Source organism: Argiope bruennichi, chromosome 6, assembly GCF_947563725.1.
Source record: "Argiope bruennichi chromosome 6, qqArgBrue1.1, whole genome shotgun sequence".
Classification (NCBI taxonomy): Eukaryota; Metazoa; Arthropoda; class Arachnida; order Araneae; family Araneidae; genus Argiope; species Argiope bruennichi.
In genome coordinates this window covers 136,550,372-136,578,365 of record NC_079156.1, presented here as the reverse complement: position 1 = coordinate 136,578,365, position 27,994 = coordinate 136,550,372, and the positions used below count along the sequence as shown (strand labels likewise).

At 33.0% G+C, this 27,994-nt stretch overlaps 1 protein-coding gene across 1 annotated transcript; it reads right to left on the bottom strand.

Annotated features, from left to right (window-relative positions):
- Window positions 1-7: 7 nt before the first annotated feature.
- On the bottom strand, window positions 8-27,625 carry LOC129972483 (pancreatic triacylglycerol lipase-like). The gene is made up of 10 exons (XM_056086628.1): window positions 27,246-27,625; window positions 24,029-24,228; window positions 20,512-20,658; window positions 19,496-19,604; window positions 18,511-18,612; window positions 18,304-18,423; window positions 15,143-15,391; window positions 12,925-13,075; window positions 8,695-8,895; window positions 8-244 (listed from the first exon to the last, which is right to left on the bottom strand). Exons 1-10 carry the CDS (start codon window positions 27,385-27,387, stop codon window positions 148-150), a joined length of 1,518 nt encoding a protein of 505 aa, XP_055942603.1. The 5' UTR covers window positions 27,388-27,625; the 3' UTR covers window positions 8-147.
- Window positions 27,626-27,994: the final 369 nt, after the last annotated feature.

Below are 27,994 nucleotides of genomic sequence, written 5' to 3'. Positions count from 1 at the left end.
ATTTATTTAGAAATTCAATATTTCATTTGCGAAGCACAAGCTTTAAAATAAATACAAGATAAAATATTTAATAAACTTCGGATTTTTAACAAAACAAGATAAAATATTTGCGGAATCGTAAGATTATTTGCTGCGAGTCTTGTTGAATCAGCAATACTCGCTTCTAAATGTTGCTCCTTGCTGACCGTTCCCGGCTGGCAGTAGTGGACTGACGCACAGCTCAAAAACAATGGGCGCAATTCTCCTGCAACAGATATGACGCAGTTCTCTCAGATTCAGTGATATTGCCAGAATTTCATTTCATAAAAGTGACTCGTAAGCAATTCAAACCAGAAGAATACTCAACTTGAAATGTAATATATAAACTTGCCATAGGTGCTTATTCATATAATATCTTTAGAAATTTTAATTTGCATTTTCGCCTTACGATGAATCGCACTGTTAAAATGTTCCGTCAATAACTCAATCCCTCAAACGCACAAAAACAATGAATTGCCGTCGTATGGCGTGTTATTCAATGGTATATGCACGGTCATTCAAAAAAGTATTGGAACACTTGGTTTGAATGACTACAGAGCAATTTATAAAACTATCACATTTAAATAAAAACAAAAGGAATCAAGAAATATTTTAACATTTGGTGTACAGCTTGTAAGGAAAATTTTATTGGTATTTCAGAATTATAATTTGATCTAGCATTTTAAAGATAATTCAAAGACGAATAGGAGTCAAAGTATTGGGACACTTTTGAAATGTGAAATTCAACATATAACACATCAATAGAACTGAATTTATTACCGCTTTTTTTAGACTATAATTTTACACATAAAAATATTAACAGATAAGATTTTTTATACGAAAAGATAGCGAGAAACAAAGATACATTGGTTAATGTGCGAAATCTTGTAAAAGTCATTGGAAAAATGGAAAATCAGTTCGCTGTATAGGACATATGTTGAAACTGATTAATTCTATCTACTGTTTTTAACATCACTCTTTAATCTAAAACCAAGTACAGTAAAACTGACTTCTGCATTGTAAAAATAAGTTCGGAAAATCTATAAATCTTGAAACTGTCAGAAATGTTTTAAGAAAACCAATATCATGGCAGAGTACCTTAAAGAAAGCCCAACAACAGCAAAGAAAATCGACAAACTTGGCTAACATTTGCTAAAATGTTTGTAAGGAAGCCAACAGAATTTTGGGAAATGTCATTTTTGTTGATGAAAGCAAATATAATATTTTCGGATCGAATGGCAAGCAAAACATTTGGCTGAAATCAAATCCAGCTATGCATGTCAAAATTTTACGGCCTACTGTCAGATATAGAAGTGGCAAGTAAATAGTGTGGGGTTATATGGCAAGCACTGGTGTCGGGAACTTGTATTTTATTGGTTGTACAATGTATAAACATGTCTATCTTTACATTCTCATGTGAAATTAAAAAAAAAAAGAAAAGGACGAGCAAGCTGGGAATCTCAAGAAATTTTAAATTGTAACAAGATAATGACCCGAAAACATAGAGGACTCATCACTGATATTTGCAAGTAATGGATCCTCTACCACTATCCTATTGCTATTAAGACTCCTGCGCAAAATCCTGATCTTAATCAAACTGAGCATGCGTGGGATAATTTGCAGCAAAAACTTTATGAGCAAATTTCTAACAAGCAGGAGTTAAGAAAACATTTGGTCGAAGTAAGGCCTAAAATCGATGGATCATTTTGCAAAAAAGTTGGTCCAAACCATGCCAAATAGACTACGAGAGCTCATAAGAAGCAAAGGCGGCCCATCAAGATATTAACTTTTAAGTTTGCATTGTTTTTCTTTCTTTATTGGGTAGCGTCCCAATACTTTTTTGAGCACGTATTTTTACTGGATTTCTTTTATTTTTCAATTATAACCATAATTTCTTTAAAATGAGGGGTCTGTTTGAATTATGTTTTTATATATCAAAATAACATTTAATTCTTTGTTTTGGTTTCATTTGCATATTTAAGTGAAATATTATGATAAAAATCTGAACTTGTAGTGTGTTCCAATACTTTTTTGACAGACTGTATACGAACAGGTCTTAGAGTAGTTAAAACAGATAATTGAATAAAATGTATTCATTATAGATTTAGCACCTTAATTTGCAAAAGAACATTATATCTAGATATATCCTTTTTTCCATGAAAGTGGAAACAAAAACTTAAAAAAAAAGAAAGAGAAAAGTGAATAAAATTGGAGCAAATATGACAATAGCATTACCATAATATCCTCCTATTTAGCTCTTAAAATTTAAGAAAACGAATTTCAATTAAAAAAAATGTTTCAATTGTCATATTTCTTATTTTAGAAACTATCAAAATTACTTAAACTTATACCATTCAAAATATATTCCTGCAGCTATTTCATCGAACTTATAAATTCGGATAATCTTATAAACTCGCAGCTTTCAATGAATAAATAATTTTGAAATCGGGATTATAAGTCCGTCATTTCCAAACAACAATATGTATATAAGGAACAAAAAAAATGCAGAATTTTCTCACTGTCATCTCGAGCCGTCTTCATCTGTTAAACTAAAAAATAGTCATATTATGGCTGCCATTCGCAAAGATCAAATATGTTAATAAATGTAGTTAAATCATTAGAAACCCATTTTCAGAAAATTAGGCAATTTCTTTTTCTAGCGCGATAACTTTCACTCCAAATAGAGTTATTTTAGAATCAAAAGTGCGTCATTAAGTAAAATACATTGGCACGGAAAATGGTTTTTGAACACGATACGTCTAAGCGATTCTATCAAACGGTGAGATATCCCGTAATAAAGGCCTTTGATACTCCCATTATTTGATTTTGAAAATTCTGCTTTTCGTCAGCAAGCATTTTTTATCGTTTGACAGATTGGTTATGTTTTTCCTCCGTACGATTTATGCTAGAAAATTATTGAACCTCTAATGATTATGTATTAGGAGTATTTTAGAATGCGAGTCAATATAATAAATTGAGATATTTGGGAATGGCGGAACATTTTTCTTATACTAAATTACTTCAAAAGAATTCTGCATTCACTCTAAGCAGTTGGACTTAATAAAAGAAAATGTTTCCCGATTGCAGCTTAATTTTTTTTTTTTTTGAAAATTTATTTTCCGGATTTGTTAATGTAGTAATTGTCTGAGAGTCGTTATTTTCAGCTTTTAAGTGTTTCCCTCTTCCGCAGAAGGAGGGGGGGGGGGATAAAGAGGGTGCAAAAATATGGGAAAAGGATCTTTAAAAATGGAAACATTTGCAGATTTGCTGCCATTGCTTTTTAAAAGAAGTATCTCATTCATTTAATGTAAAAGATAAATATTACGAAATGAAAATTTGGTGTGCTTTATTAATTACTCAATAGTTATTCGAAGATTGTACACATTTTCAGGACATCTACTGTTACACAGAAATCCAAGCAACTTTCACAAAGTGAAATGTGGATTTAGGTATCAGTCGGTCGAGGATGATTTTCAAAATGCATACGTGGGTTTCTTCACTGCACTGCGAAATACTAAATGATCACGCATGAGATACAGAGTGCTCGCAAAATTCACAGATTGGATCAAAGCTAACAATTTTTATGCGAGACTAAAGGGGGAATAAGACCTTTATTACAGGGCATCTGAAGGTGACCACTCCCACTGGTTGAAATTATTACAAAATGAGTTGCCGAAAATGCTTCCATTTCTTTTCCACTTGTCTCTGTGAAAGCCCGTAAACCGAATCTTTAAATTTAAGAATTCTACTTTAAAATGTAGCCTTGAATATATTTAACAGTCAAATTAACAAGCATTCTAAGTTAATAAAATCAAACCATTCATTTTTTTCCATACTTACTACACATCATTGCATAAGCTGACTTTTGAAACAACCCAACAGAAGCGATCTGTCCGCAGTTTAGTTATATTAATGAGCCGTTTTAAAGCAACATTAGGACTATTTTGGGACAGATCGTCATTTTAAGCCACGGTCAGATGATGAGGACGACGCCTGAGCTGACACCCCCTGTCCAAACTTCTATCCTGCACCAGTTAGAGGACGTTTGTGCCCCGACGGATTTAACGGGCATCCGACCCGCTTACACGCCTGTTCTTCTGTGGAATCGCATCTCGAACTTGAATCCCTCCCATTCCGAAGTCGAGATCTTACCTCCAGGACAAGGCGGCTCCTCTAACTGTCCGTATTCTCTTGCTGTTACAATTGTCGGCAATTATGCTTGGCATATTTGCATTGATTTTTGAAAATTAGAACCATTTATTGGTTATCCGCATTAAATAACACATGAATGGATACAAAACTGCTAAGTTTTTGTTTTTCCCTTCGTTCATTTTGAAAACAATTAACTGGAGTCTTTCCTTGGCAGAGTGGAATTCAATAGCTACTCGCATTTCGAGCGACTCTCGTGCATACTGTAAAATTGGAACAGTATGATATCACCTTTTTGTATCCTCTAACTCGCAAAATGTGTTGTAGATTTTCTTCGTTTTATTTATAATTTAAATTTTCTTGATACTTCGAAATAGTTTGAGTTTTGGTGAAAAGCCATTTGAGATAAAAATTCTTTTCGTAATCTGACATTTGTGAATGTTAAATGCTTAAAGGAAATAATAATAAGAGATAAAATATAAGCTCCTTGATAAACTGCTACCATTTAGAAATTTGAAATAACTTTATTATCTAAAATTATAGATGCATTTTCAATGTACCTTGAATAAAATTAGCATAATATTAAAAAACATTTAAATTCATAAATAGGTACTTTTCAATGAAAGTGGTTTGGGGCTGTTGAAGATGAATGGCCCTTTGTTTTATTTTTAAGAAATTATTCTTAGAATATTATTTTTAATAAATGTTTTCACTTTTTGAAGAAAAATTCTGATCATTAAACAAGACTATTGATATCATGACATATCATGAGTGCATGAATCTGCTTTCGATTGCAACTGAGAGATGCAGTAGTTGTAAATTCACTGGAAAAGTTGCTGATCGTTGATAATTCGAATTTTTCATTTCTTCTTCATTCTTTTTATTATTCTAAAGCTGAAATACCAAATTCGATTTCTTCTTTACGATTAGAATTTATATCCATACATTACTCGAATTTACTTTACTTGATTTGAAGTCGGTGTTAGAAATAATAAAAAATTGGATTTATCACTCCATTCATCCATGCCTTAAGTTTTCAGTGATCTTATTTTATTGCTGCCCAAAGCAATCAATGAAAAAAGCAAACAGTTTCACTTTTTCATGAAGTTCTGAGTACATTAAATGTGATTAATTTTATTTATTAATTTTTTTGTCTGGTCATTATATTTGAACTGCTATGTATTGTTTAGATAAAAAATTACTTGTTTATTATAATCATAAAAATCTTTAAAATTTTAACAATTGTTTCTTTATTAAAATTTCTTCATTAATTAACTTTAAAGTTGTCAAAATCTACATTAAAAGTTTGCTGGGGGGTTTTTTTACTTAAAAAGTTGTCAATTTATCCTGCTACTCTCATTTTTGGTTATTTCTGTCGCTTTCCGTTTTTTAAAAATTCGAATTTTTATTATGGTGTCATCCATTTTGATTTCGGAATTCCAGATGGAATTTGCCTAATATTTTTACGATTAAACAAATCTATTTAGCTATTACAATATATGAAATCCAGTTCTTTAACTGCGAAACAACTACGGCACCTACAGATCGCAAATATATTTTGAAATAATCGAGAATAAATGCGAAAGAACGGATTTTGTACAAGTTACATATTTTTAGCTTCAAAGTCACTCGAGTTACATGACTTTTTGTAGCTGTTCCTTTCATTTTAATGCGTTTCCCCAAGAAAGTGCCCTTTTTCTTAACGAAATAAACTAGTTATATAACACATAATAAAAAGAAACAAGCAGCAGCATCCGTTATATCCTTGCTCATAAGTCAAGCTACAAAACTTTGTAAGCCAAAAAATCAGCGATGGATTAAGATAAATCAAAGACAAAGATTATATTGTCATTAATCCTTCAGAATTATTTTCGTCTATATTTTCCTGTTTACAGAAACAAAAGCAATCACGCAACCTTCCTCGTCGATTTCTTTTTAACTTCCCGTTTCACACTCTTTCCGATAACTGCATAATAGAAACCATAACCGTCTCGATAATTTCTCTCGATGAAACTCACCGCCACCGGGGACTTCCGGTTCATTTCAAGAGCGATGATGCAGCGAAGTTCCGTCTGAGTGCATCGCCGGCAGACCATGGCACTTTTCCATACTGTGAAGACGGATTCGTTCACTCATTTTGTTGCAGAATTTTGATCTCATGATTTTACTAGATTCGATACTTTACAAAATGAGAATATTAAAGGGTCCCCCCCCTCCCTTCCATTTTTACTTTTCTTACACGAAATATGCAAAAAAGTAATCAAAAAATTCGTGAGGAGTTTGAGAAACCATGCTTCAAACAAACACGTCCGAAAAACTTTTTAGTTTGTTTTGCCTTAATGTAATCCGTCATGCAATGTCATCATCAAACCAAACCTGCATATGTTTCAGATTTCGAGCCAAGCAAGACGGAGTTTAGTTTAATTATATTAACGTCCCGTCTTAAAGCAACACTAAGACTATTTTGGGACGGACCTCGTCATTTGGAACCACATTTAGATGACGAGGGCGACACCCGAGCTGGGACCCCCTCTCCAAACTACCACACCCCACCAGCCGGAGGACGTTTGGTCCCGACGGATTTAACGAATCCGAAATTTAAAATCCTCCGATTCCGAAACCGAGACCTTACCACCAGGAAACCGCGGCTTCTCAAATCCGACCGAGAATTAATCTTTTATCGGTCTGAATATTCATGGGGATTGAAGATCCCATATTAAAGATGCAAATGAGATTTGATGCGTAGTCATGTGGTCCAAAATTATAAAAATGTGTCAACTTTTGGACCCAGTCATTTAAAGAATGAATAAAGAGTCTGCACTGTGGATGTCTTTTCTTTAGACATCCAAAGCGCATACTCGGTATCCTTCATATTATTACTACCCGCGGTGCCTTAATATGCGAGCATGTGAGGACACCGAAGAATGAGCATCCTGCATGCTAAATATTGAAGAAAATTCAGAACTGAGCATGTTTATTTTTCTTTCAGTACTCAAGGGAAATTGAATTTTAAAATAATCCCTAAATCAATTTAAATCTAAATCGGATTTTATGAAGAGTTGTGGAGGCCGGATGGTACCAAATAGGGTTTGACAGTTTTTTTTTTAAACTGGTTTTTTAAGTAAATTTGTCACATTCGAAAACCGGTTTTTAAAGTAATAAAACCGGAAAGCCTGGATATTTCAATTCTTCAAAATAATAATAAATAAATAAAATTGAATTTTATCGGTTGGGACCGATTTAACAGCTGAGGGATTAAGACGACGCGATGCGAATTTATTAACAAGTGTGAAGGTATATTTGAATTTTTGTTTAATGAACTAAAAAATTTGAACACTGAAATAAGCTTGAAATTATTATATGCTGTAGAAGAACGAATTCAAAAAAGAAGACAAATAGAATTAGCAACTCTTTTGCTGTATTTGCAAAATCCACAAAACATTTCTAGTTCATTGAAGAAATCTAGTTTACTTTCTTTAGCTTCAAAAACCGAAATTATGACGTTATCTGGAAAGATATTGTCTAGAATATTTCCAAATTCTTATGTGGAAACCGATTCTGATGAAGAGCAAATAGAAGAAACTACTCAACAGAGTAATGCTTTTTTAAAAGAAGCCATGAAAAAATCAATTCATAAGTTTCTTGAAAACCCTGAAAAAAAGCCGACTTTTCAATATTTGATGCAACAAACAAAAATCTTAGATTTGTTATTTGATGCCATTAAAACTGTAAAACCAATCTCAGAAGCTGATGAACGAGTATTTTCAATTTCAGGCAATACTGTGTCCAAAATAAGAACAAAGCCACCGTTCAGTCAATATTTTATGTTTTTTAAAATCTTATTTTCTTAGGAGAAATTAAAATTACTGAAAACAATATAAATACTATTCAAAATTTTTGTTTAAGTTTTCACAAGTAATATGTAATCTTTAATTTTACACACACACACATTATATTATATATATATATATATATATATATATATATATATATATATATATATATATATATATATATATATATATATATATATTGACTTCGTTTTCTTTTTTTTTTTTTTTTTTTTTGGAAATATGGAATTTGAAAACCGGTTTTTCAAAAAGTCGTTTTTTGTATAAATCCTAGTACCGAATTATTTTATTCGAGCTTCGTAATTCCACTAGAATTCCACCAAGTGCACGGGATGAATGCACGTGGAAAATGACCCGTATCAGTATATGTTCTATTTCAGAGACCACAAAAATAAATTCTAAAATAAAATGTCATTTGAGATTGTATTATTTTTTATTCGCATCACGTGCTATAAAATTCGCATATTGTTTATAAACTGCCAAATTTGGTGTTTCTATATCTTGAAGTATGGAGATCTAAACATTTCTATGAAATTGTAATCAAAATGAAGCAAAATTTTGTTGTTTAAGGCGATCATTTCCGTTGTGTTTTTTTTCTTTAAGAAATGGAGGAATATTTTTTTCATTATAAAAACATTCACAGGAGCAAGAGCAAGCACTGGGAACTTCATCTTACCATTGCGTGTATGTTTTGAGTGAAGAAACATAAATGCTTCTGATGGAGGGAGGCTCAGTCGGTCCCTGGATCACCGTCGATATCATGTCCATCATGCCTTGGGCCCTGCTCAGCGGACGCTTACTCCAGCGGATAACCGCTCCCACTACATCCCCGAGGAAGGTGGGGCTGAACAACACGTGGCTGCGACGGATTCCTTTCCTACAATTTAAGAGGAAAAGCAATAAAAAAGGAGCGTTGAATTAACTTCGCACCTGCATGAAATTGAGTATGTGCTCTATTAAGCCGCGTTCCTACGACCTGTCTGCCTGCAGACAGGGCACACTTTTTCCCCTTGATCCTCATTTGCGGTTTTCTGGTAAATTGCCGGTAAGCTGGACAGGCATCAAAGCAGGCCTTTACGAATAGGGTCATAAATAGGTCAGCTGATCCATTCTTGGACCACCCCCGCCAACTGTGGACGTCGGTCGGGAACTTCCTACAAATTGTCAGTAAAATGGACATCAAAAAATCATGGAAAACCACAAGAAAATGGAAAGACGGCAAAATATGTCGGTCTCAAGGCGCAGACATGCCGTCGGAAAGCGGCTTTATATCGAACCAACTTCATTTCATACACTGAAAATTAAAAAAATTCGAAACTCTAATGTCCCCATTCTTACAGTACAGTACAGTCCTCATCTTACAGTATTTTTAAAAATTTACTTTTATTTACAGCAATAAAAACGAGCACATAAAAATGGTATTTAACTCTCCAGCTGCTACTCTGGAGATTAACGTGAGTTAGCAATCAGTCCATTTTCAATTGCATCTGGCGGTTTTCACAGTTTAGAGTGTTTATTTTTACGATTACAGACTTTTATTATATTATATTATTATCGTGTAAGATACAGTATCAGTTCACTTTGTTTGAAAAATATTAGAACTTATTTGCAAACATCGTATCTAAATAGTGATTTTAAAATTTACGCAGAGGGTTAAAAATTATTTTTCCTCCTTGTGAATCAACCAACATAAGATTTTCATGTGTTGCACGAATATACCAGCGAATTCATCATTGAGGATGTATTAACAAGAATTATAAATTTCACTTGCACGTTTTGCGGAGATGGCTTATAAAAATCTTCAGTCTTCTAACCTCGACAAAGGTTAATCCTTTGCACTCTGATAATGCCAAAACTCTCATCCTTTTTGGCATTTTATTTATTTAATTTTTAATGTTAAAAATGTCTACAGAGTTGTAAGAAGATGAAGATTTTTTCGGAGAAATCAAATTTAGAACAAATAGTTGCAACTTATCTACTTATTTGCAAATAACGTATCTGAATAGTGATTTTAATAGTAGTAGTCAGAGTTAATATCGATATTATAAACGAGTGTAAAAATTAAGTAAATAAAATAATGAGAATTATTTTAAAATATCCCTAAAACTAATGAAATTAAAGGAAAGGATTTTACCATAATCCCCCAAAAAGGTACATTTTTTAAAGTGGCATAAAAGTGGTTATTATAGCGAACATTTATCAAAATATAATTTTGAAAACTTCATTCTGTGAGCATGCACTTCGTCAGAATTAAATTGTTGAATTTAGTATACTGCTGCAGATTCCTCATCACTCGCTCTTAAACTGTCCCATCCAATCTACTGCGATATCTTTGCATTGCATAAGATCAGTGATGTTAGGAAAGGCCAGTGTTATTTGTGTTAAATGTATTAAAGACAATGATTAATTGAAGTATTTTAAGAAAATATTTGACGAGAGTTAGATAAAACATACAATTATATGAACTCTATATAAAATTCCATTTTTGAACTGCACTGTTCTGTTTCTATGCAAGAAAACCATTCAAAACTGAATGAACTTGTTGGAGAGAGAATTCGAAATTCTGAATTGTAGGCCTATGAAGAGGCTTAATCTTTTTCTGGCATTCAACTCTTCAAATTTCTATATATGGAAGCTTCGAGTTAAAATTTGTCTTGAACGGTTTTCCTCACGTTATTCTTCATTAATCTTAAATAATTTCTTATATTTGCAATGTTAAAACTACCGGATTTAATATCACTTGTCAACAATTTTAATGAACTAAAAAAGAGCTTTCTTTTACTATTCAGAATTCCTTCGCACTCTTCGTATCATAAATGAGAAAACACTCTTTATCATCCTTTCCCGCTTGATCTTTGAAAGACAAAGGACCGAGTTTTTGAATTCCGTCTCATCCATAACATACAATTTAGTTGCTGCGATTGCGATCTTGAAAGTCGACATACTTTCGAGATTTTTCATTAGTTCTGGATGTTGGAATGAAGGCATCAAAAAATCGACTTTCTTGGTTGAAAAAATTGGATAGCAAAAAAATCGAAGCTTACCATTAAAGTTGATTTTGCTAATTTAATTGGAATTAGCTATTTAAGTTTGCAAACTTTTTTTGCAGATGTGTGGGAAACATTTCTTGAAGTTCGTGAAAGAAATTTTCCTATAAATGGTCTAGTTTTAAAGGCAACAAAAGAAATTGCTTCAAAACTGTGCATTCGAGGATTTTCAGCTTCAAACGGTTGGACAAACCATTTTCAGAAGATGTTCGATTTATCCTACAGCTTTGTTTGTAGCGAATTTTCTGCTGTCGATTTCAAAACTGGATGGGATAAACATTATCGTCCTAAATACAATAATATTCCAATAAAGACATTTTCAGTGCTAACAAGACTGAGTAACTCCATAATCTCCCTGACAGAAAATGTACAGTAAAGGATGAAAGCTTCACGGTGGGAAAGTATCGAAACACCGTTTGTTATTTGGCTATGCACCGATTCAAATGGGAAAGTTAACACCGTTATAGTTGTTAGAAAATAAAAATAAAGAGTGTTAAGAATGTGAAAAGCTTTATCACTAAAAACGCCTCAACCAAAAAATCTTAAATCTTTTGAAAAGTATCTTCTCAAATTGGGCGGGCAACAAGTGCACTCATAGATACTCAAGATTTTGCCTATTGATCCATTCACAGTCTATATGGCAATTAAAATATATACGAGTAGAATATTTCCCTGGAAATTGCTCAAAAAAGCTCAGTTTTGTGATTTGGAGATGGTGCGTTTAAAGTCCACTATTGAAACCACTTTCTGAAAAATACTCTTCCAAGCAAGAGACTGGAAGCTAGTCGGTAGGCTTGCTAGAAAGCTTTCATATTATTTATTCTGTATGGGAGAGAGTCGGAAATGAATGCACCTCAAGTTCTTTTGTAAAAGGTGGCTTTCCGGATACCAGAAGTGATGAATTTGAGAATGAATATTCTAATGGAAAGAAAATGTTCTTGTCCAGTTCAGATAATATTATGCAACTTGTAATATAAATGTCATTACATTAGAGATTCCGATCCTAAGTGATTTGATAGCCGCACATTTCTAACGATGATCAAGATGAAAATGAAATATATGGAATTCCTTTTTCAAAAGAAGCCATTCAATCTTCGAAAATGATGTTCCTTTCAAATAGTGAAAGCCAAGAGAAGGGTTTATATAAACACATATGCATTGAGAATTCAAATAGTAGCAAGCAAAGCAAAATGCAAAGTAAAATATTCGAATTTCTTAAAAAAAATAATTTTAAAAATTGATGCCCAAATTATTATGAAGGAAAAAATAAAAAGTATGTGACCTAAATTTTTATTTCATGGTTCAGTGTTCTGTTTTTGTTACACTCCGATTTAACGTTTTTCCTATGCAGCATTCACTTCTTTGAATAAGGCAAAATTGGAGTTACATTGTAGTATGCAAAAAGAACTCGATTTAATAGTGTTCCAATGCTGATTTCTCATAAAATCTTGAATCGTGTCTGGATTCGAGTGAACTTTCGTTGTTGAAACTTTGCCATCAAGCTACTGCTTTTTCTGATAATACATTGAAATTGTGGTACTTTCAAAGTTAAGCAAACAAAATCAACATGAAGCTAAAATGCTGGTATTATTCCATTTTGGAACAATATAAATCGCTAAAGTAATTAGAATTTGGCTCGAAATCGCCAAATTTTTTGGACAATCTCCTGGAGATCTATTCCAATAATTCAATGGGCTTTGTCTGGAATTTCTTTAATGGAAAAGCAGTGGAATTAGTAGTAACGTTTTTGAAATTATAAAAATTAGAACCGATTAGAAATGAAAAAAAATTCCCCAAATCAAAGCGTCATTATCGAGCAGTAGAAGGAAATTAAGTAGATCAAGGGAGAGATGACTTACTTCCCTTCTATCTGAAAGTTCGCATTTCCTGAGCTGCCGTACAGGGAGACGTGCAGAATATCGGAGGTCGGCCATTTGTCGTCTTTGCCCTCTGAGCTGTTGCCGTCTGCGGGGTCGATGTCCCTTTTCAAGGTGATTTTATACTCGAAACCTATTAAAAATAGAAATAATTCAAACTAGAGAAAAATTCAAACCATGCACTTCCATTTAAAAAAAATGGTGCATTTTAAAATGTCCGTCTTTTCTCAGATATTTCAGAAGACAAATCAGTTTAATTATTTTGCCATCTCCTGTGTATGTTCAACCTCATTGTTTTTTTTAATTTCGCATATACCAGCCGCCTCTGGCACCCATCTGGTTCACCTGGAATAATGGTGGCTAAAATTTTCTGTTCAATATTTTATATAACTTTGTCTTAATAGTTTCCACAGCAAAATGTTTTAAGTTTTAAATTTTGATACTATTACTATGAATATACTATTTCAGAAATTTTGCATTATTCGTTACATTGTACTAAGCGTTTCTCAACTTTTCTCTCATCTCTCCATAAATGTGAATTTTAATTCGAAACGAAAATGATTAAATTTTAACTAATACAAAATCCTTATGCTGAAATCAAATATGCATTTTTAAAAATATAACAGAATACAGAAGATAGAATCATTCATCATTGAAGTTTTAAGTGTAAGACAGAATGTTTATTTTTTTATAATTTATGCAATAGAGAGTTATTCAATAGAAGTTTTTTTTTTATTCAACTTAAAATTAAGTTCCTACAGTAAGAAAGAATTTATTGAATATAGTTTGTAGTGTCGAGAGTCTATATAAAAATTTTAATTCATAATTCACCAGAACATTTATTGACTCAAACTTCATAAAATATTTTTTTTTCTTTTAGATATTTTTCCTCGTAGATGTGTATGCCTGTTACTAACTTTTTAGAATATGACTGTTGGACCTCTGTAAGAGAGCATATCCTGTATGTATAAACTATGATTGCCTTAAATAGTACAGAATTTTTTAATTAAAATCACGGATATTTTTTTTGAACAAATCACAAACATTTTCTTGCATTTATTTTCTTAGAAAATGTTTCATTTATTTCATTTCATATAAACGCATGCTAAAAGCTTCACTTTTCTAGATTTAGTTTGCAGTGAATTGATTTAACCTTTTAATTTGAACACAGAAGATAGACGATTTAAATGATTTAATCTTGAGATTTCATTAGCGAAATGGTAAAACGCTGATAAAGGCTCATTTTTTTTTTCAGGCAGGTAAAATTTTATGTGAAATATTTTAAGCTTATTTCCCAGTAAGGTTTTTTTTTTAAATTGATTAAATATGGTAAAAGATAAGCATCATAATCATAAGCATTTGAATATTAAAAAGTAAAAATAACTTGTGCTGAAATTATTTCGGTTGTTATTATATATGGCCAAAACGAGGCTTTATTTTTAATTAAAATTTCAAACTAATAGATTCAAAATTCGTATTTCCACGCTTCAAAATACGTATGTGCCACTTTCGGTGGTTATAGGTCAAATGATCTAGTATTCTTATCAAAGTCAAAGGCAGTCCGGATAAAATGATGAGGCTATTATTCCACTAGCATCGAGGGATCTTAAACTGGCTATTCCGACCAGCCAGGAAGCACGCGAAAAATTTTGAATGATCGGACAGCAACACTGGTGGGAACTGTGGTTGAGTCCTAAGGGCCATCGCCTGCCAAGGTACAACCCTTCTCTTAGGAATTACGTCCCGTCATCGATGTGTGGAGCCGGACCCTCACCTTTTCCTGTACCCACCAGAGTGGAGAGAACCAACAACCATGCTGGAAGCTTCTCATCCTCAATTGCGAGGTGTTCCCTGGAGTAATACTGGTATTAAGGGGCAAGAGACAATTGCAGAAGGACGGCGTGGATCCGGCCTCCTGCTCTTTCTCCAAAACCCCTAGCAGAATGTGTCATCTAGGATCACAAATCAGTCGAAACAAATACCAATCAACTGAAATACATTTCCCGATTTATAAAATCTTTTAAATTCCAGTCATTTCAATGATCTAGCGCTAAAACACACAAACACATAAGAGCTCATTTTTATTATAAATGGCGATAAGCAATTCTTGTTGTTTTGAATGCAACATATCGAATAACTGTTTTGTTAAGTACAATATTTCATTTTCAACTCGGAGCAGAGCATTCAAAATGCAACTGACCGCAGTAGGGTTGGCTGTCCGCCGTGAGCATATAATACATGGAGAGGTTGCCGTAGTTCCTGACCATGCTCATGTGGTAGCCCATGTGAGCGCAGTCCTCCCCTGAAGGGCCGCACGAGTCGCACTCGCCTCTGGTGAATGCTTCCCAACTGCCGCATCTGTAGCCGATCGGCTGACAGCCCTGGGCGTTGATGGTGCTCGTGAACAGCAGAGGGGCGCGCATGTGGCTGCATATCATGTTGCGAACTCCTGAAAGAGAGAAGCACAGGCCGTCATGGACATTTTGATTAGATCCGAGGAAATATAAATTGCCATCAATCATGTACAGGCTTACACAAATATCAATCTTGCACATGCAGCACCTTTCATGTCTTTCGATGAACTTTTATTATGCTTAAACATTTTGGATTAAGTCAGTTAAAAACTCGATTGCGAGAAGCAGGGATTCTAATACAAGATATATGAATATTATTTTTTACATTAGGTGATACCGTTTAGAAATTCTACACATTGTAAATAATTCTCATGAAATGAGTTTCGAAAACTTTCTGTATATCTTCCATTATGGCCCTTAGAACACGAAATTACCCTCCATTTAAGGATTATATGCGTATATAATCTGTCTATATTATTTTGTGAGCACAATAACTAGAATAGTTTCTGATCGGTTTGGTTTAGTTATATTAATGTCCCATTATAAAGCAATATTAGGGTTATTTTGGGACGGACCTCGTTATTTTGAACCGCGGTCAGATGACGAGGACGACACCTGAGCTGGCACCCCCTCTTCAAATTTCCACACCACACCCAAACGAGGACTTTCGGCCTCGACGGATTTAACGTGCACCAGACCTGATTAACGCCAGTTCTTCTGTGGAATCGGGTCTCGAACCAGAAACCCTCCGGTTCCGAAGCCTAGATCTTACCACGAGGGCTGCTTTCTAATCGGATTTAAATGGCTGAAGATATACTATAGAGAAGCGGAAATTCTCGGAAGTACTCTCAACTAAAAATCCCAGCTCTAACATGCAGGAAATGAGGGAATGTAACATTTTCAATTCCCAATAACTCTTTAACAAGTGGAGTTAGACTGTTCAAATTAGAACACATAAATATATCGTCATCGTGAACCATTTCTGTTGATTATTGCCATTCCTTAGAAGTTAAGAATCGCTAACTCTACTCGTAGAGTAGAACATCGCAACCTATTTGCAAGTTTGTTCTTGCTTCATATTCGTTGAAATGACGGTAGCCTCAATTAAAGGCTCTACATTGAAATTCAGTCCTGGAGAAAATCCGTAAAGTATAAGAGAATAGTATGCCTACTTTTACATCCTACACCCATACACAAAAAAAATCTTAATTTTTCTGACTTACTGGCAGAAATTTTCTATATTTATTATACTTAGTAATTATTTTTTCAAAATTTGTAGAGAAAATTATATGAAACCTGATGCACCTGCCTGATTGCATGTCTCCGATTATTCTTTCTTGTGAAAAGGGAAATGACGCTTATTTCATAATTTATTAAGTCTATATTTCTTAAACAGATGCCACGACGTTATCATCGAATAGAATTTTGAGTTGCAACAGCTCCAAAATATTTTCATGCAACGGAATATAAAATGGAAAAAATAATCAAATATAGAAATAAATAATCTATTTACCTTGTTTATTACCACTGAAATTCAATTTCAGTTCGATCATATATTTTTTTGACAACCAAAGACAGATATACAGATACAGATTCATTAGCTTGTACAATGAAGATTCTCTAGACTCATTTGTTGTATTTCATTTCAGCAAAATCTCTTACGCGTAGCTTACTCTTTGCGACTTTGAGTAAAGCACTGCTCCATTTCAAAGAAGAATTCCCTTTAAATGAATACTGTTTCAAGTCATGCTGTCTTAAATCTTGTCAAGTTCTGCTCATCGTCACTTCTAAATTGTGAATCTTAAAACTTTGTTTATATTAAAGTCATGAGCGACGATGGTATGAGTGATGGGTCTTCTCAAAATTTCTCGCATGCTCTTCAAAACAAAGATGAATGTGTTTTTAGAAGCGCCCCCCCCCCCCAATAGATTGAAACTAAAATGGCCAACTGATTGAAAACATTTTTTTAAATGACACAGAATTACAATGGCAATTATAAAATGAAGTACAGGATTTGATATATTTAAGACACAGCATCTTTGAATGATCGCTTTCACGTGCTTCTAAATGTAGACGTTCAGTCCCTTGGTGAATTTGGCTCCAAATGTGACAGGTGTCTACACTACAGATGTTAAAATTGGGTATTTCGTCTCTTTTCATTTTGTAATTATCGCATTATCTTAAAGTCAAGCAACCGAACCGATTGACTTCCTCAGAAAAGATTTTATTTAAAATTGGATAGAAATCTACACATTTGGAACAATATCAAATGGCATCCGTCCAGCTTAAAGTGTGAGTGATCTTTATCGCAGACAGACGGACAGAGACGTTTTCCGAAAATGTATTTTCGAACTTATTTAGGTCTACCATTTGGAGATTCGACAAAGTCTGGAGTTCTAATTCAATGTGTTTTTAATTTTCGTAGGCGAAAAAGTAAAAAGGGATTTGAAAAAGTGCCAGTGAATTTAAAAAATGCTAGTGAATAATAAAAAGAATAACTAATATTATAAAGTGCTATAGGAATTTGAACATGCTCAAGTGCCCGGGATATCCTGGTTGGTAGGGCGCATCCTTTAGATTGTGTGTTCGACATCCCCCCCCCCCGGTCAAAGACTCACAGTGTACATGGCGGCTTGGTGCACGCATAAATTTGTCGTGGTCACAAAGTCCTCCATGTCGCGAGTAATACCACTGGGGGTACTGGATCAGGGGTGATCGTTCTCTGATTCAGGTCTAAATGACGATCTGAGGACGAAATGTATGAATGAAGTCCGCCACATGAAAAGGGCTGCGACGTTGAGTAGCTAAGATGTACTCTTGATACTAGATGGCGCTAATGAAACAAGAGATGCTTCACTCGAGCTTATCTTTGACAAGTGCCATAAGTAACAGCAGCAAACATATAAATATATGTATATATTAGATATATCTAGATAGGCTCATTATTACATATTGGAAGTGTTTCATTTTTTATGCAGGATTTTCAACTGATAACTCGAAAACGCACCTTCGACCACTCCTTTTTCTAGCAAGGCTCTGAGGGAGTTGGAAGCCGTGCAGCCGGCCTGGATTTGCCCTCCGTTCGGGTAGAAGTCGACGTGGCCAACGGGTTCCACCATGCCGATACCTGCGGAATCGGAACGAAAGCTCATTTATGAAAATATCTCAACTGAAAACTGAAATGAGGAGCGAGAAATCGTATGGCTATCCCTACCGCCTCCGTCCGTGTGAATGACATCCACAAACGACGCGTCTGTCCTGTCCAGCTTGGTTCTGGTGGATGCGTCGCTGAACAGATACGTAGCAGGATCCAGACCTGTTGGGGAGCAATTTTTGTTTAAGGCGATTTAGGATCATTTTAACAGTGATTATTTCGATCAATAGGCTGTCTTAAATTGAATCCTGTCTTTCATAAAGAGAGCGCTCTTAGTAAACTGTTTGGTCATTTCGTTATGCGTGACTGAAATGGCTTTAAAAGGGTTAAATGTCATTGTAACAAGGATCACGATATTCTGCCTTATCATCACGACACTTGTAAATACAAATCTCTCTCTTTCTCTGATTTTATATATACATATTGTTTGTGTGTGTGAAAAATCTATCTCACGTTTTTATAAAACTCAATATATTGAACTTATTTTGAATAACCATTCATGTGATGAATTACTTTTTCTCATTTTATCAAAATATGCTTCTGGCATTTAAAAACATTACTGAATTTTAAAACTATTTTACAAAATGTGCTTATTATTAGATTTATGTTTATTACCTTATATAGTAATGCGTTCCAAAAAGATTCGCTTTTTTTGTCTTATGAAGCTTTAGAAAAGGTTCATAGAGGCGGTGAATCCACCGAGTTTAATTTTTGAGAGAAATAGGAAGTAGGAAATTTGAGTTTCGATACTCTTTCTCCATTATTTATTCGCATTCATCTAGTGCCTTTTTAGTCATTACAATACTTGAGAAATGGAGAACGCTCAAAGAAGTAAAATTCTATTCAATTATTGGGACAGTTGAAGTTCTTTGAAAATATTGAATAGAATAAATCTGAACTATCAGCATTGCGTTTATTTGCACTTACTAGATTCAAAGAAAGTATATTTAGATTTAAAAAAATGACAGTACATATTTTAATATAATGCATATAGCAGTAAAATTTTATGAAACAAGAAAAAAAGTTAATATTCGTGTTTCTTTACCTGTTATTCTCTTCAATCCTTTTACTATTTCTCCTACATATCCTGCGACGTGAGATCCTAGACTGTGTCCTATGAGATGAAATCTCTCGGGCATTGCTCCGTATTCATCCTTAAGAAAAAAGGTTCTGCTATATAACAGAGATGCAAGATATTAAAAAAACTGGTTATATAGAAAGGATGATTTGTCTTTAGTAGTCATTGGCGGTTCAGTCTTTTCCAGTATCCAATTATATAAATACGCCTTCTCTTCTGGGAATACACTGTCGTTTTAATCAGCAGTATCCAATGAACATTTGAGATTTTTAAGTATTCCACGTCCATTTAATGCCGAATCAATGTATCTGAATGAAAATTTAAATCATTTTTAAAATATAATAATTCGGTTTACAAGAGATGCTCGGTCAATCACATTAAGTGATAAAAGAAGAAACTAGGACGCAATAAAGCGTTGAAATCAGGGTGTTTATTTTGACCCTGTTTTGAATAACATCAGTTTTCAATCATTCAGTTATTCAGCGTATAATGATCCAATATTAAAAATGAATTTTTGTGAATGAATGTTTATTCGTATTTATTATTGCTTTGAACCTAGAAAATACATGTTTTTCATATGGCCGGTTGTATGCTCATAAGTCGGACATCCATTCAATTTATTTGCTGAATACGGAAAATCCAACAATTTTGTCTGCCCTAAGTTATACTTGACGAATAAGGTCAAAAAATGGAATAAATATTATTTATACTTCTTTGTATATCATTTCATTCCATTGAATGTATTCATTGTCGACAAGAAAATAACTATTCTTTCTATCATTCCTAATTAAACAAGACAGTCGTTTCAAATTTCAAACGATATTTCCAAAATTATTTCTTCTGCGGGTAGCAGCTGGCAAATAATAAAATGTGAAAATCAAAGCATAGCAACCTTCTGTTCATTCGACAGACATTTCTTATGAATGATCTCCTTCACTGGCGAGATCGGCGTAAGCTTTGATATACTATGTTCAGACACTCACCCTCAACTTGATGAGCAGCTCCGATATTTCTTCGCCGACTCGCTCTGTGTTCGCCGCGGCTTTCGAGTAAGGGATGAAATTGCCGAAACTCCAATCCACCACGATCACGTTGAAACTGTCCAGCATCAGGAATTCGTTTTTCATGTCCTGAGAGAAGAGAAAAGCGGAATGTTAAACGCGCTGCAGTTGGACAGTCGATTTTTTTTTGTTTAGTCGTAATATACATTTATACTAGAAATTTTCATTTCTACTTTCCAGTCTTTAATTAATGCATTATTATAAATATTATAAAATTGGGTACTTCATTTTTCTGTCAAATTCACTATCGCGTAGTGCTTGGACAGAATCAAAGTTTAAATCAATTTATTAACGGATTACTAACTCCTGAAAATATGAAAATAATGTCATTTAAAACACACAAGAAGTTTCAAAATTCTGGCACATAGAAAAGAGAGAAAAATTCTTAAAAATCTATATTTACTAACATGAAATAAGTTAAATAAATGGCTCAATAAAAATGATCGTTTATATATATTTCTTAATAGGCAATATTCAGATGCACGCTCCATTTTTTATAGGCCTCGAACATTTAGCGAGAATACAAAGACCCATTTTTCGCATTGTATTTTAACAGGTGGCGTTGAAATGTCTGGTTTTTCTGAAGAATAGGTTTCATCCTAGAAGCAGTTCCTGCTCACTTGCACTTTGTTAGCTTCATTAATATTTCATTTTGAAGCAATCCGAGGTTATTCTAAGTTCTGGTTTGATGACGAGGACGTCAGCTGAACCTGTAACCCTCTCTTGAAACATCTGCTCCACGTAGGTAAGAAGACATTGGATCCTTGAAGTCAAAACAGGCGCAAGGCCACCTAGAGTTTTTGAAAGTCGAGTTTCGGACCTGGTATCCTCCGATGAAGTTCTCAAACATTGAAGACACAACGGTCCCTTCGTGGCATCCGGAGAGTATTTACAGTTTATATTCCCGGTACCTCAGCTGTTCTTAAATTTGGTGACTCTAAATGAATGCGTTTTTTTTTTTTTTTTTTTTTGCTTACAAGAAAAAATGTTAACTAATCACAACCTGCTTTCTCTTTTATAGGATTTATTTCTTTGATGGTTTTTTTCTGCCTTTCCTATAACATCTTTCATAGTTTATTTGCGTCTCTAAACCATTTAGATGATTTTTTTCCTTCTAAAATGCGAACTATATAATTTAGAATATTAAGAAGCATTTTTAAAATATTTTATTTTAAAAGTTTATTTTTTATTAATAAAATGATTAGATGTTAAGGCTTTTCTTCTCAAATTATGAATTTTTTTTTCTTATACGTTTTTTTTTTTCCTAATGTACTTTACATTTACATATTAAGTCTTGAATTTATATAAAATCAAGAATAATCCAACAATAAAATATGAATAAAAAGGCAAAACAAATCTATTCAAAAGTAGCCATATTGTCTTTCTAGTCGAATTTGAAGACCAGCTGCTTCGCTGGGAGTATTGATATTCAATTTCAGTTCCATCGTTTAGATATATTTCCATGTCCACGATTGCCTCAAAATGGGCAGTTATTAAAGCAGTATTATTTCAATTGTTTCGTATATATTATGTTCACTGTGTGCATGAATCTTTTTAATGGAAAGCAGTCCCATGACATCATAGTGATATTAAAAACGTAAATGTACCATTCACCCATTTTCTAAATTTCGCGGTATTGTAACCACTTTGTCTTGTAAATCACTCACATTGAAATGGAATCCTTAGCTTTTAACAATGGGGGAAAAATCAAATACTTAATAGAAAATAAAAATGGTTTGAATTCAGGGTAATAATGTAATTTATCATTGGAAATAAAAAAAATTAAAAAAAACTGACAATTTTTAGGAAAAATACGCACCATTATTAAATTGATATAATTATATTATACTCTCAAGAATACATGTGATCCATTCGCACTCACCCACAAAATTGAAATTGTATTGCACTTACTTAGTATAACTTAAATGTATTATTTTTAGCAATGGAAATTTTATAAAAGTGCATTCATTTTTAAATACTGCTGGCATTTTCCGTAATATAATGGATGCATAAAAATATTTTGTTTTTTATAACCGGAAAATTGCGTTTCCATAGCGGTATTTCTGAAATTTTTGTTGAGTCCTGCTAAATGAATAATCCCACGAAGTATTAAAGTATGAAACCCATTCTGTGGTCTGCATAATACATTCATTCAGATGGATTCGACTTCCTATCCTTGTATCTTTTAATAATAATTAGTTTCAGCAAGAGGTACTCTAATTGAAATTTCATCACTTTTTTTTTCAAATTAAATTTAAAGTGAAATAAAAAAAAATGAGGGAGATAAATAACACATTAAACAAAACGGCACAAGGCTTCAAAAATAGTGAGCTTATGTCTATAAAAGTTTTGCCCAAGAAGCCATTCATAGCAAATTATATAAAATATTTAACAGAAATTTTTAGAAACTATTTATCTCCAAAGAGGTTAATCTGTATCTATTAATAATAAAGCAGAATATGGGTGCATCGAAATGGGCGCTCTGAAAGAGGCTGTTTGCCAATCTACTTCCAAATCTAGCTCAGATATACATCTTGAAGGTTGAAAGTATGCAACTAGGAGAGACTTAAAAATAATTAAAATTTTAATGAAAAAGTTTTTTAAAAAATTAAGTCCCCACCCCGATAACTCTCGAAAATATTGTTACTGAAAACTAATAAACTAATTTTTTACTTCATTTTAAAATTTAAATATTTTTAATGATACCGTTTAATTGTCCTGCAATTATTGCTTAGTACAATTTTCATATATTTTCAAAAATTTCATTGTTTCAGTTAAATACAAACCATTTTTAGCGTTTCTTCAAATATTTAACTGCGTGATTTTCTGCCATCGTTGAAAGTTAAGGAAGTAAGATTTTATTAAATTACAGATAGAAGCAGAAAGTTAAATGACCTGAAAACAAAAAGCAATGTGAAATAGATTAACCAAACACCCAATATTTTAATAGGAATATGATAGAACGGGACTGAACTCCATAAGAAAAGTTCATGAACACAAACAAAATAAATTTAGAGCTATTAAAATAACAAAGCTTTCATGTTTGACTCAGTTTCATGCTTAAAAAACTTTTTTGGAAGGGTCATGAACACCGAATGTTGCATATAAGATTCAAATGAAGTTAGGCACAACACATATCCCTGTAAAATGAGTAAAACACAGTAGAACTTGCCATTATTATTTGACTTTTGTGTTATATTATTGCAATGTTGTCCAAAGCTCAAAATATTCCCTTCCGTTGGATAGCAGAATTCTGAAATTTGATCATCCATTTCGAAAAAAAGTGAAATTAGAATTCGATATTCCTTGTCATTATTTTTATGTTAAAGGTGCATTTTTGAGTTGTATCCACATCGCAGAATTTTAATTAGTTCATTTTAAAACATTCACTTCGAAAGTTCAAGCCAAAGACAAATAATAAATCAAACCGTTGACTCACGTGCATCCAGTCGGCGATCTTTACTTTGTCCAGGAAGCCGTGTATGATGACTTTCGTTTCCAGATGCGGATTGAAATAGCGAAAATTGAGAGGGTTTTCCAGCCACAGTCTCAAACCTTCCCCGCCACTGTACTCAGGAGTGAAGAGGTAGAACCTCGAAAGCTTGTGGGCTGGCCGCAAGTAGCCACCAGGAACTATTTCTTTTGAGAAAATAGGTAATTCACAGTAAATTCATTGCTACAATTATTCAATCCTACTAAGTTGCTGTAAACTAGGAATTTTATTGTCACCCCCTCCCCCGTGTACTGTTCCAAAAGATCGTAAAACCAGCATGATAGGTAAGCGCCCAAACCAGCTAAATTTCAAATAAAAATTTACTTCTGCTCTAATAATGAAATTTTCCGAATTCTGTCATAGGATTGCTCGCGAAGTTTCGATAAGCTGCATCTCTACATGTTTACTGAGCTTGAACTGTTTGCAAAGGTCTTAATCCTTTATAGGGCATAATTCCGGGGTATTGATAAATAAGATTTTTTTATTATATCGTGATAAACTGTTGATAAAACACCAAAATTTAGTTGATTTGTTATTTAATTTATGAAATAAGGGATGTTAAATATACTTTCAGCGAAAACTGAAAGTGGTAAGCGTACTTACCACTGAGTGTTAAGGGTAAAATTATTATCGAATGTTTATTGGTAAACACTTACGACTCTATTGCAGGAAATTTAAAATAACTTTTTACAGTTTTTTAGTTAGAAATCATCGAATGGCTCGGAATTCAAATTCAATATTATCTAATATAAAAGTTTGAATTTCATTTTACAATTGTTAGGCTGGGTGGGCAGATCGCTACATTGCAAAAAAATAAAACTGTTGCAATCTGAGGCAATTTTATTAATAACATCTTAGCCACATTTTGTTTTAAGAAATAAACTAAAATGTCGTAAACTACAACATTCAAATAATCAATGCATCAAAAATGAAGTCAAAATATTCAAAAAAATCATTAATAGGAAGATTCCTATTAGATTTTAAGAAATTCCAACTTCATCAACAGTTTTGTTTTCAAAAATGAATACTGTATTTAAATTAATTAAATTCAATGACAAATAATGGTAATTAAATATAAGAATATCGGAAGCATAAGGGACACAACACAGTGGTGTTTTATTTCTGAAAATGTTTTCAGGCTTAAAAATTCAATGACAAAAGACGCTACGACAATCCTTACATCGTGAGCAAGCAGCGGTAAGCAAATTTAACACTTTTGAATTTCAATGATATGTAACTATAGATTTAATGTATTTCTGATCTATTAGGGCAGCTGAATTTAATTTTAAGTATCCGATTACTCTATTTACCACTTTAAAAATTTTTTTTGAGCCCTCAGAAAATCTTTTGCAGGTGATAAGAATATATACCCAAGAACTATAAAGGGTTAAACTTAGAGTTAATCGAGAATGCCATTTGTAATTTCAGATGAAGGCAAGTATGATTCTAACTGAAGACAGAATTCAATAACTAAATTGTATGAATAGAGTATTGTCAGGTCTTGCGGTATTTAAGAACGAATTGGCAGATTCCCGCTCCCCCATGTTTGGAAGTACTTCGCAGTACGAGGAAACTTTCTTTGAAAATTAGACTTCTGTAAAACCCAGTATAAATGATATTTATTCCAGACCAGTTTTATTTTCGTTTGTTTACTAAGGAATAAACAAAGTATTGTAATTGCTAAAATAATCCAGAGTTTAGATTTGCTACTTTAACAGTACTTAAGGAACTCTTTGTAGTTTATATATAATTTTGACAAACTCCGTATGAAAATGCAAATCTTTGTTTTCGAATCGTGTTTCAGACAGATATGTTTTATATGGCAAGAAAAACGGAATCCAAGAGCGAGTACATTTAAGATTCACAGACATATTTGATGATTGCATAATTTTAATAATTGCATATTTAATAATTGCAGTTTTATTAATTTATGTCCATTAGTAATTGTAAAGTGATTATTGATATTAGAATAGCTATTTCCTGCATTTAAGATAGAACTAATTAACTTTTAACGTTCTTATTAGCAATGGTGCAAAGGTGTAAAAAATAGGATATGTAAAAGTAGCATAAAATAGGAACGCATTAGAAAAAAGAAGGATATAAAAATTATGTTTATTCGTTCTTAGAATTTTTAAATTAATTCTTAGAAGTTCATTTTAATTCGTTTATTTCAATCGTTACCAGAAAATCTGTAAATGAAATCATGTTTACAATACCCTTGTAAAGTATCTAGAGTCGTATATCTGCTACAAGAACCAATGAAAACACGTTGCGTATAAGTTACCGAGCCAAATAAAAGGTTAAACACTTTTAAAAAACAACTTTGTTAAAATCACTATTCGTCGGTATTCAAACATATTGTATGGCAATTTATCTCCGAAGAATGCATGTACATTTCAATAAAAGCAATAATTTTGAAATGATTTTTATTAGAAATACATCTTTAAAAAATTGCAATATGAAATATACCGATTCTAATCTATTGATAAAAGCATAATTTCTTAGCAGGCGATCACAAGTTTGGAACCAAGTATAGCAGAATCAGTACTTATGTTTATACGTAGATGCGCATGTTATCAACATCTTATGCTCTTTTTGCCACACAAAATGCGGAATAAATTTCAAAGTTGGTGTGAGGCATTTCTTTTTTTTTTTTTTTTTTTTTTTTATCACGTCGGCATCGATCGATTCCATTCAGTGAAACAGGCTGCGAATATTCTGCTTTATGGCTCTGAAACATCCCATGTTTATAAAAGTATTTGTAGCATAAAAATAGACTAAATTCTCTATATGTTTAACAAGTTATTAATTCTGAATTATGAAACATGAGACTAGGTATTTTTAAATGACGAAACGGTAGTATAAAGTAATAGTTAATACGAATGAAATAAGCAATGTTGCAATTTCAACAAGATATAGCAAAAGAAATTTTTATTCATAACAGATTTAAAATAGCAAGAAAAATGCTTCGGAAAAATTTGTTTAATATTTTTATCATGTTAGTAGAAAACACTTTGCTCTTATAAAATTCTATGAAAATAATTCAAAATATAAAATTATTTAACCGTAAACAATGAGTCCGTTATTTTTGGTACATATTGGTCAATAATGTAACAAGTAATCTTGCAAGTAACAGAAACAAATGAACATATCTCTAACTTACGTGAAGTGTATCCGAGAGCAGTTTTCTCCAGAACCCGAAGACCGTTCAAGACTGGTTCCGTGAAGGTGTCCATGTCAGAAGCCAGAAATCTTTCCAATAATAATAGACACAAAATTGCTACGGATGCCATATGGAAGCGCATTTTAAAAAACTTGGAGCATTTTCAACCGAAATTTTCTATTTCAATTGCATTCCAAAAAATAACCATCCGCAACTATCACCTTTAGTGTCTCTTTGCAAATGTTGCCAATCGTAATATGAGAAACTTTCATTAAGATGAAGGTGTAAAACCAAATTAGGGATATCTTGGAATGGTTTTTTATATATTGAATAATTATTCAAGTGAAAAGAGATTTTCTGAGTCAATAATCCACTCTCCTCTCAGGCAACGTCCACTCAGGATTCATCTTCATATTAAGGCTATATTCGAATTTCAATAAGGATTAACTATATGTGATAGAACATTCTACAGTGATATTCACGGATCTGTTGCCATGAGTATCATGTCCTCAGTGTCATATGAGAGAAGGGATTGAAGGAGGTTCACACGATGAAATTAAGCTTAACTCTTTGCGTTGAAAGGATTCCTGGTACACATATCTGATATAAACATAATTTATTCCCATGGTATATATTTGGCACAACGTGGCCAATCTGACCTTTTTATTGTCGAACAATTAATACTTAGGCGATAAGACGCAATCTGAGAAGCTGCAGTTGTCTCATATAGGATCGAAACTTCGAGATCC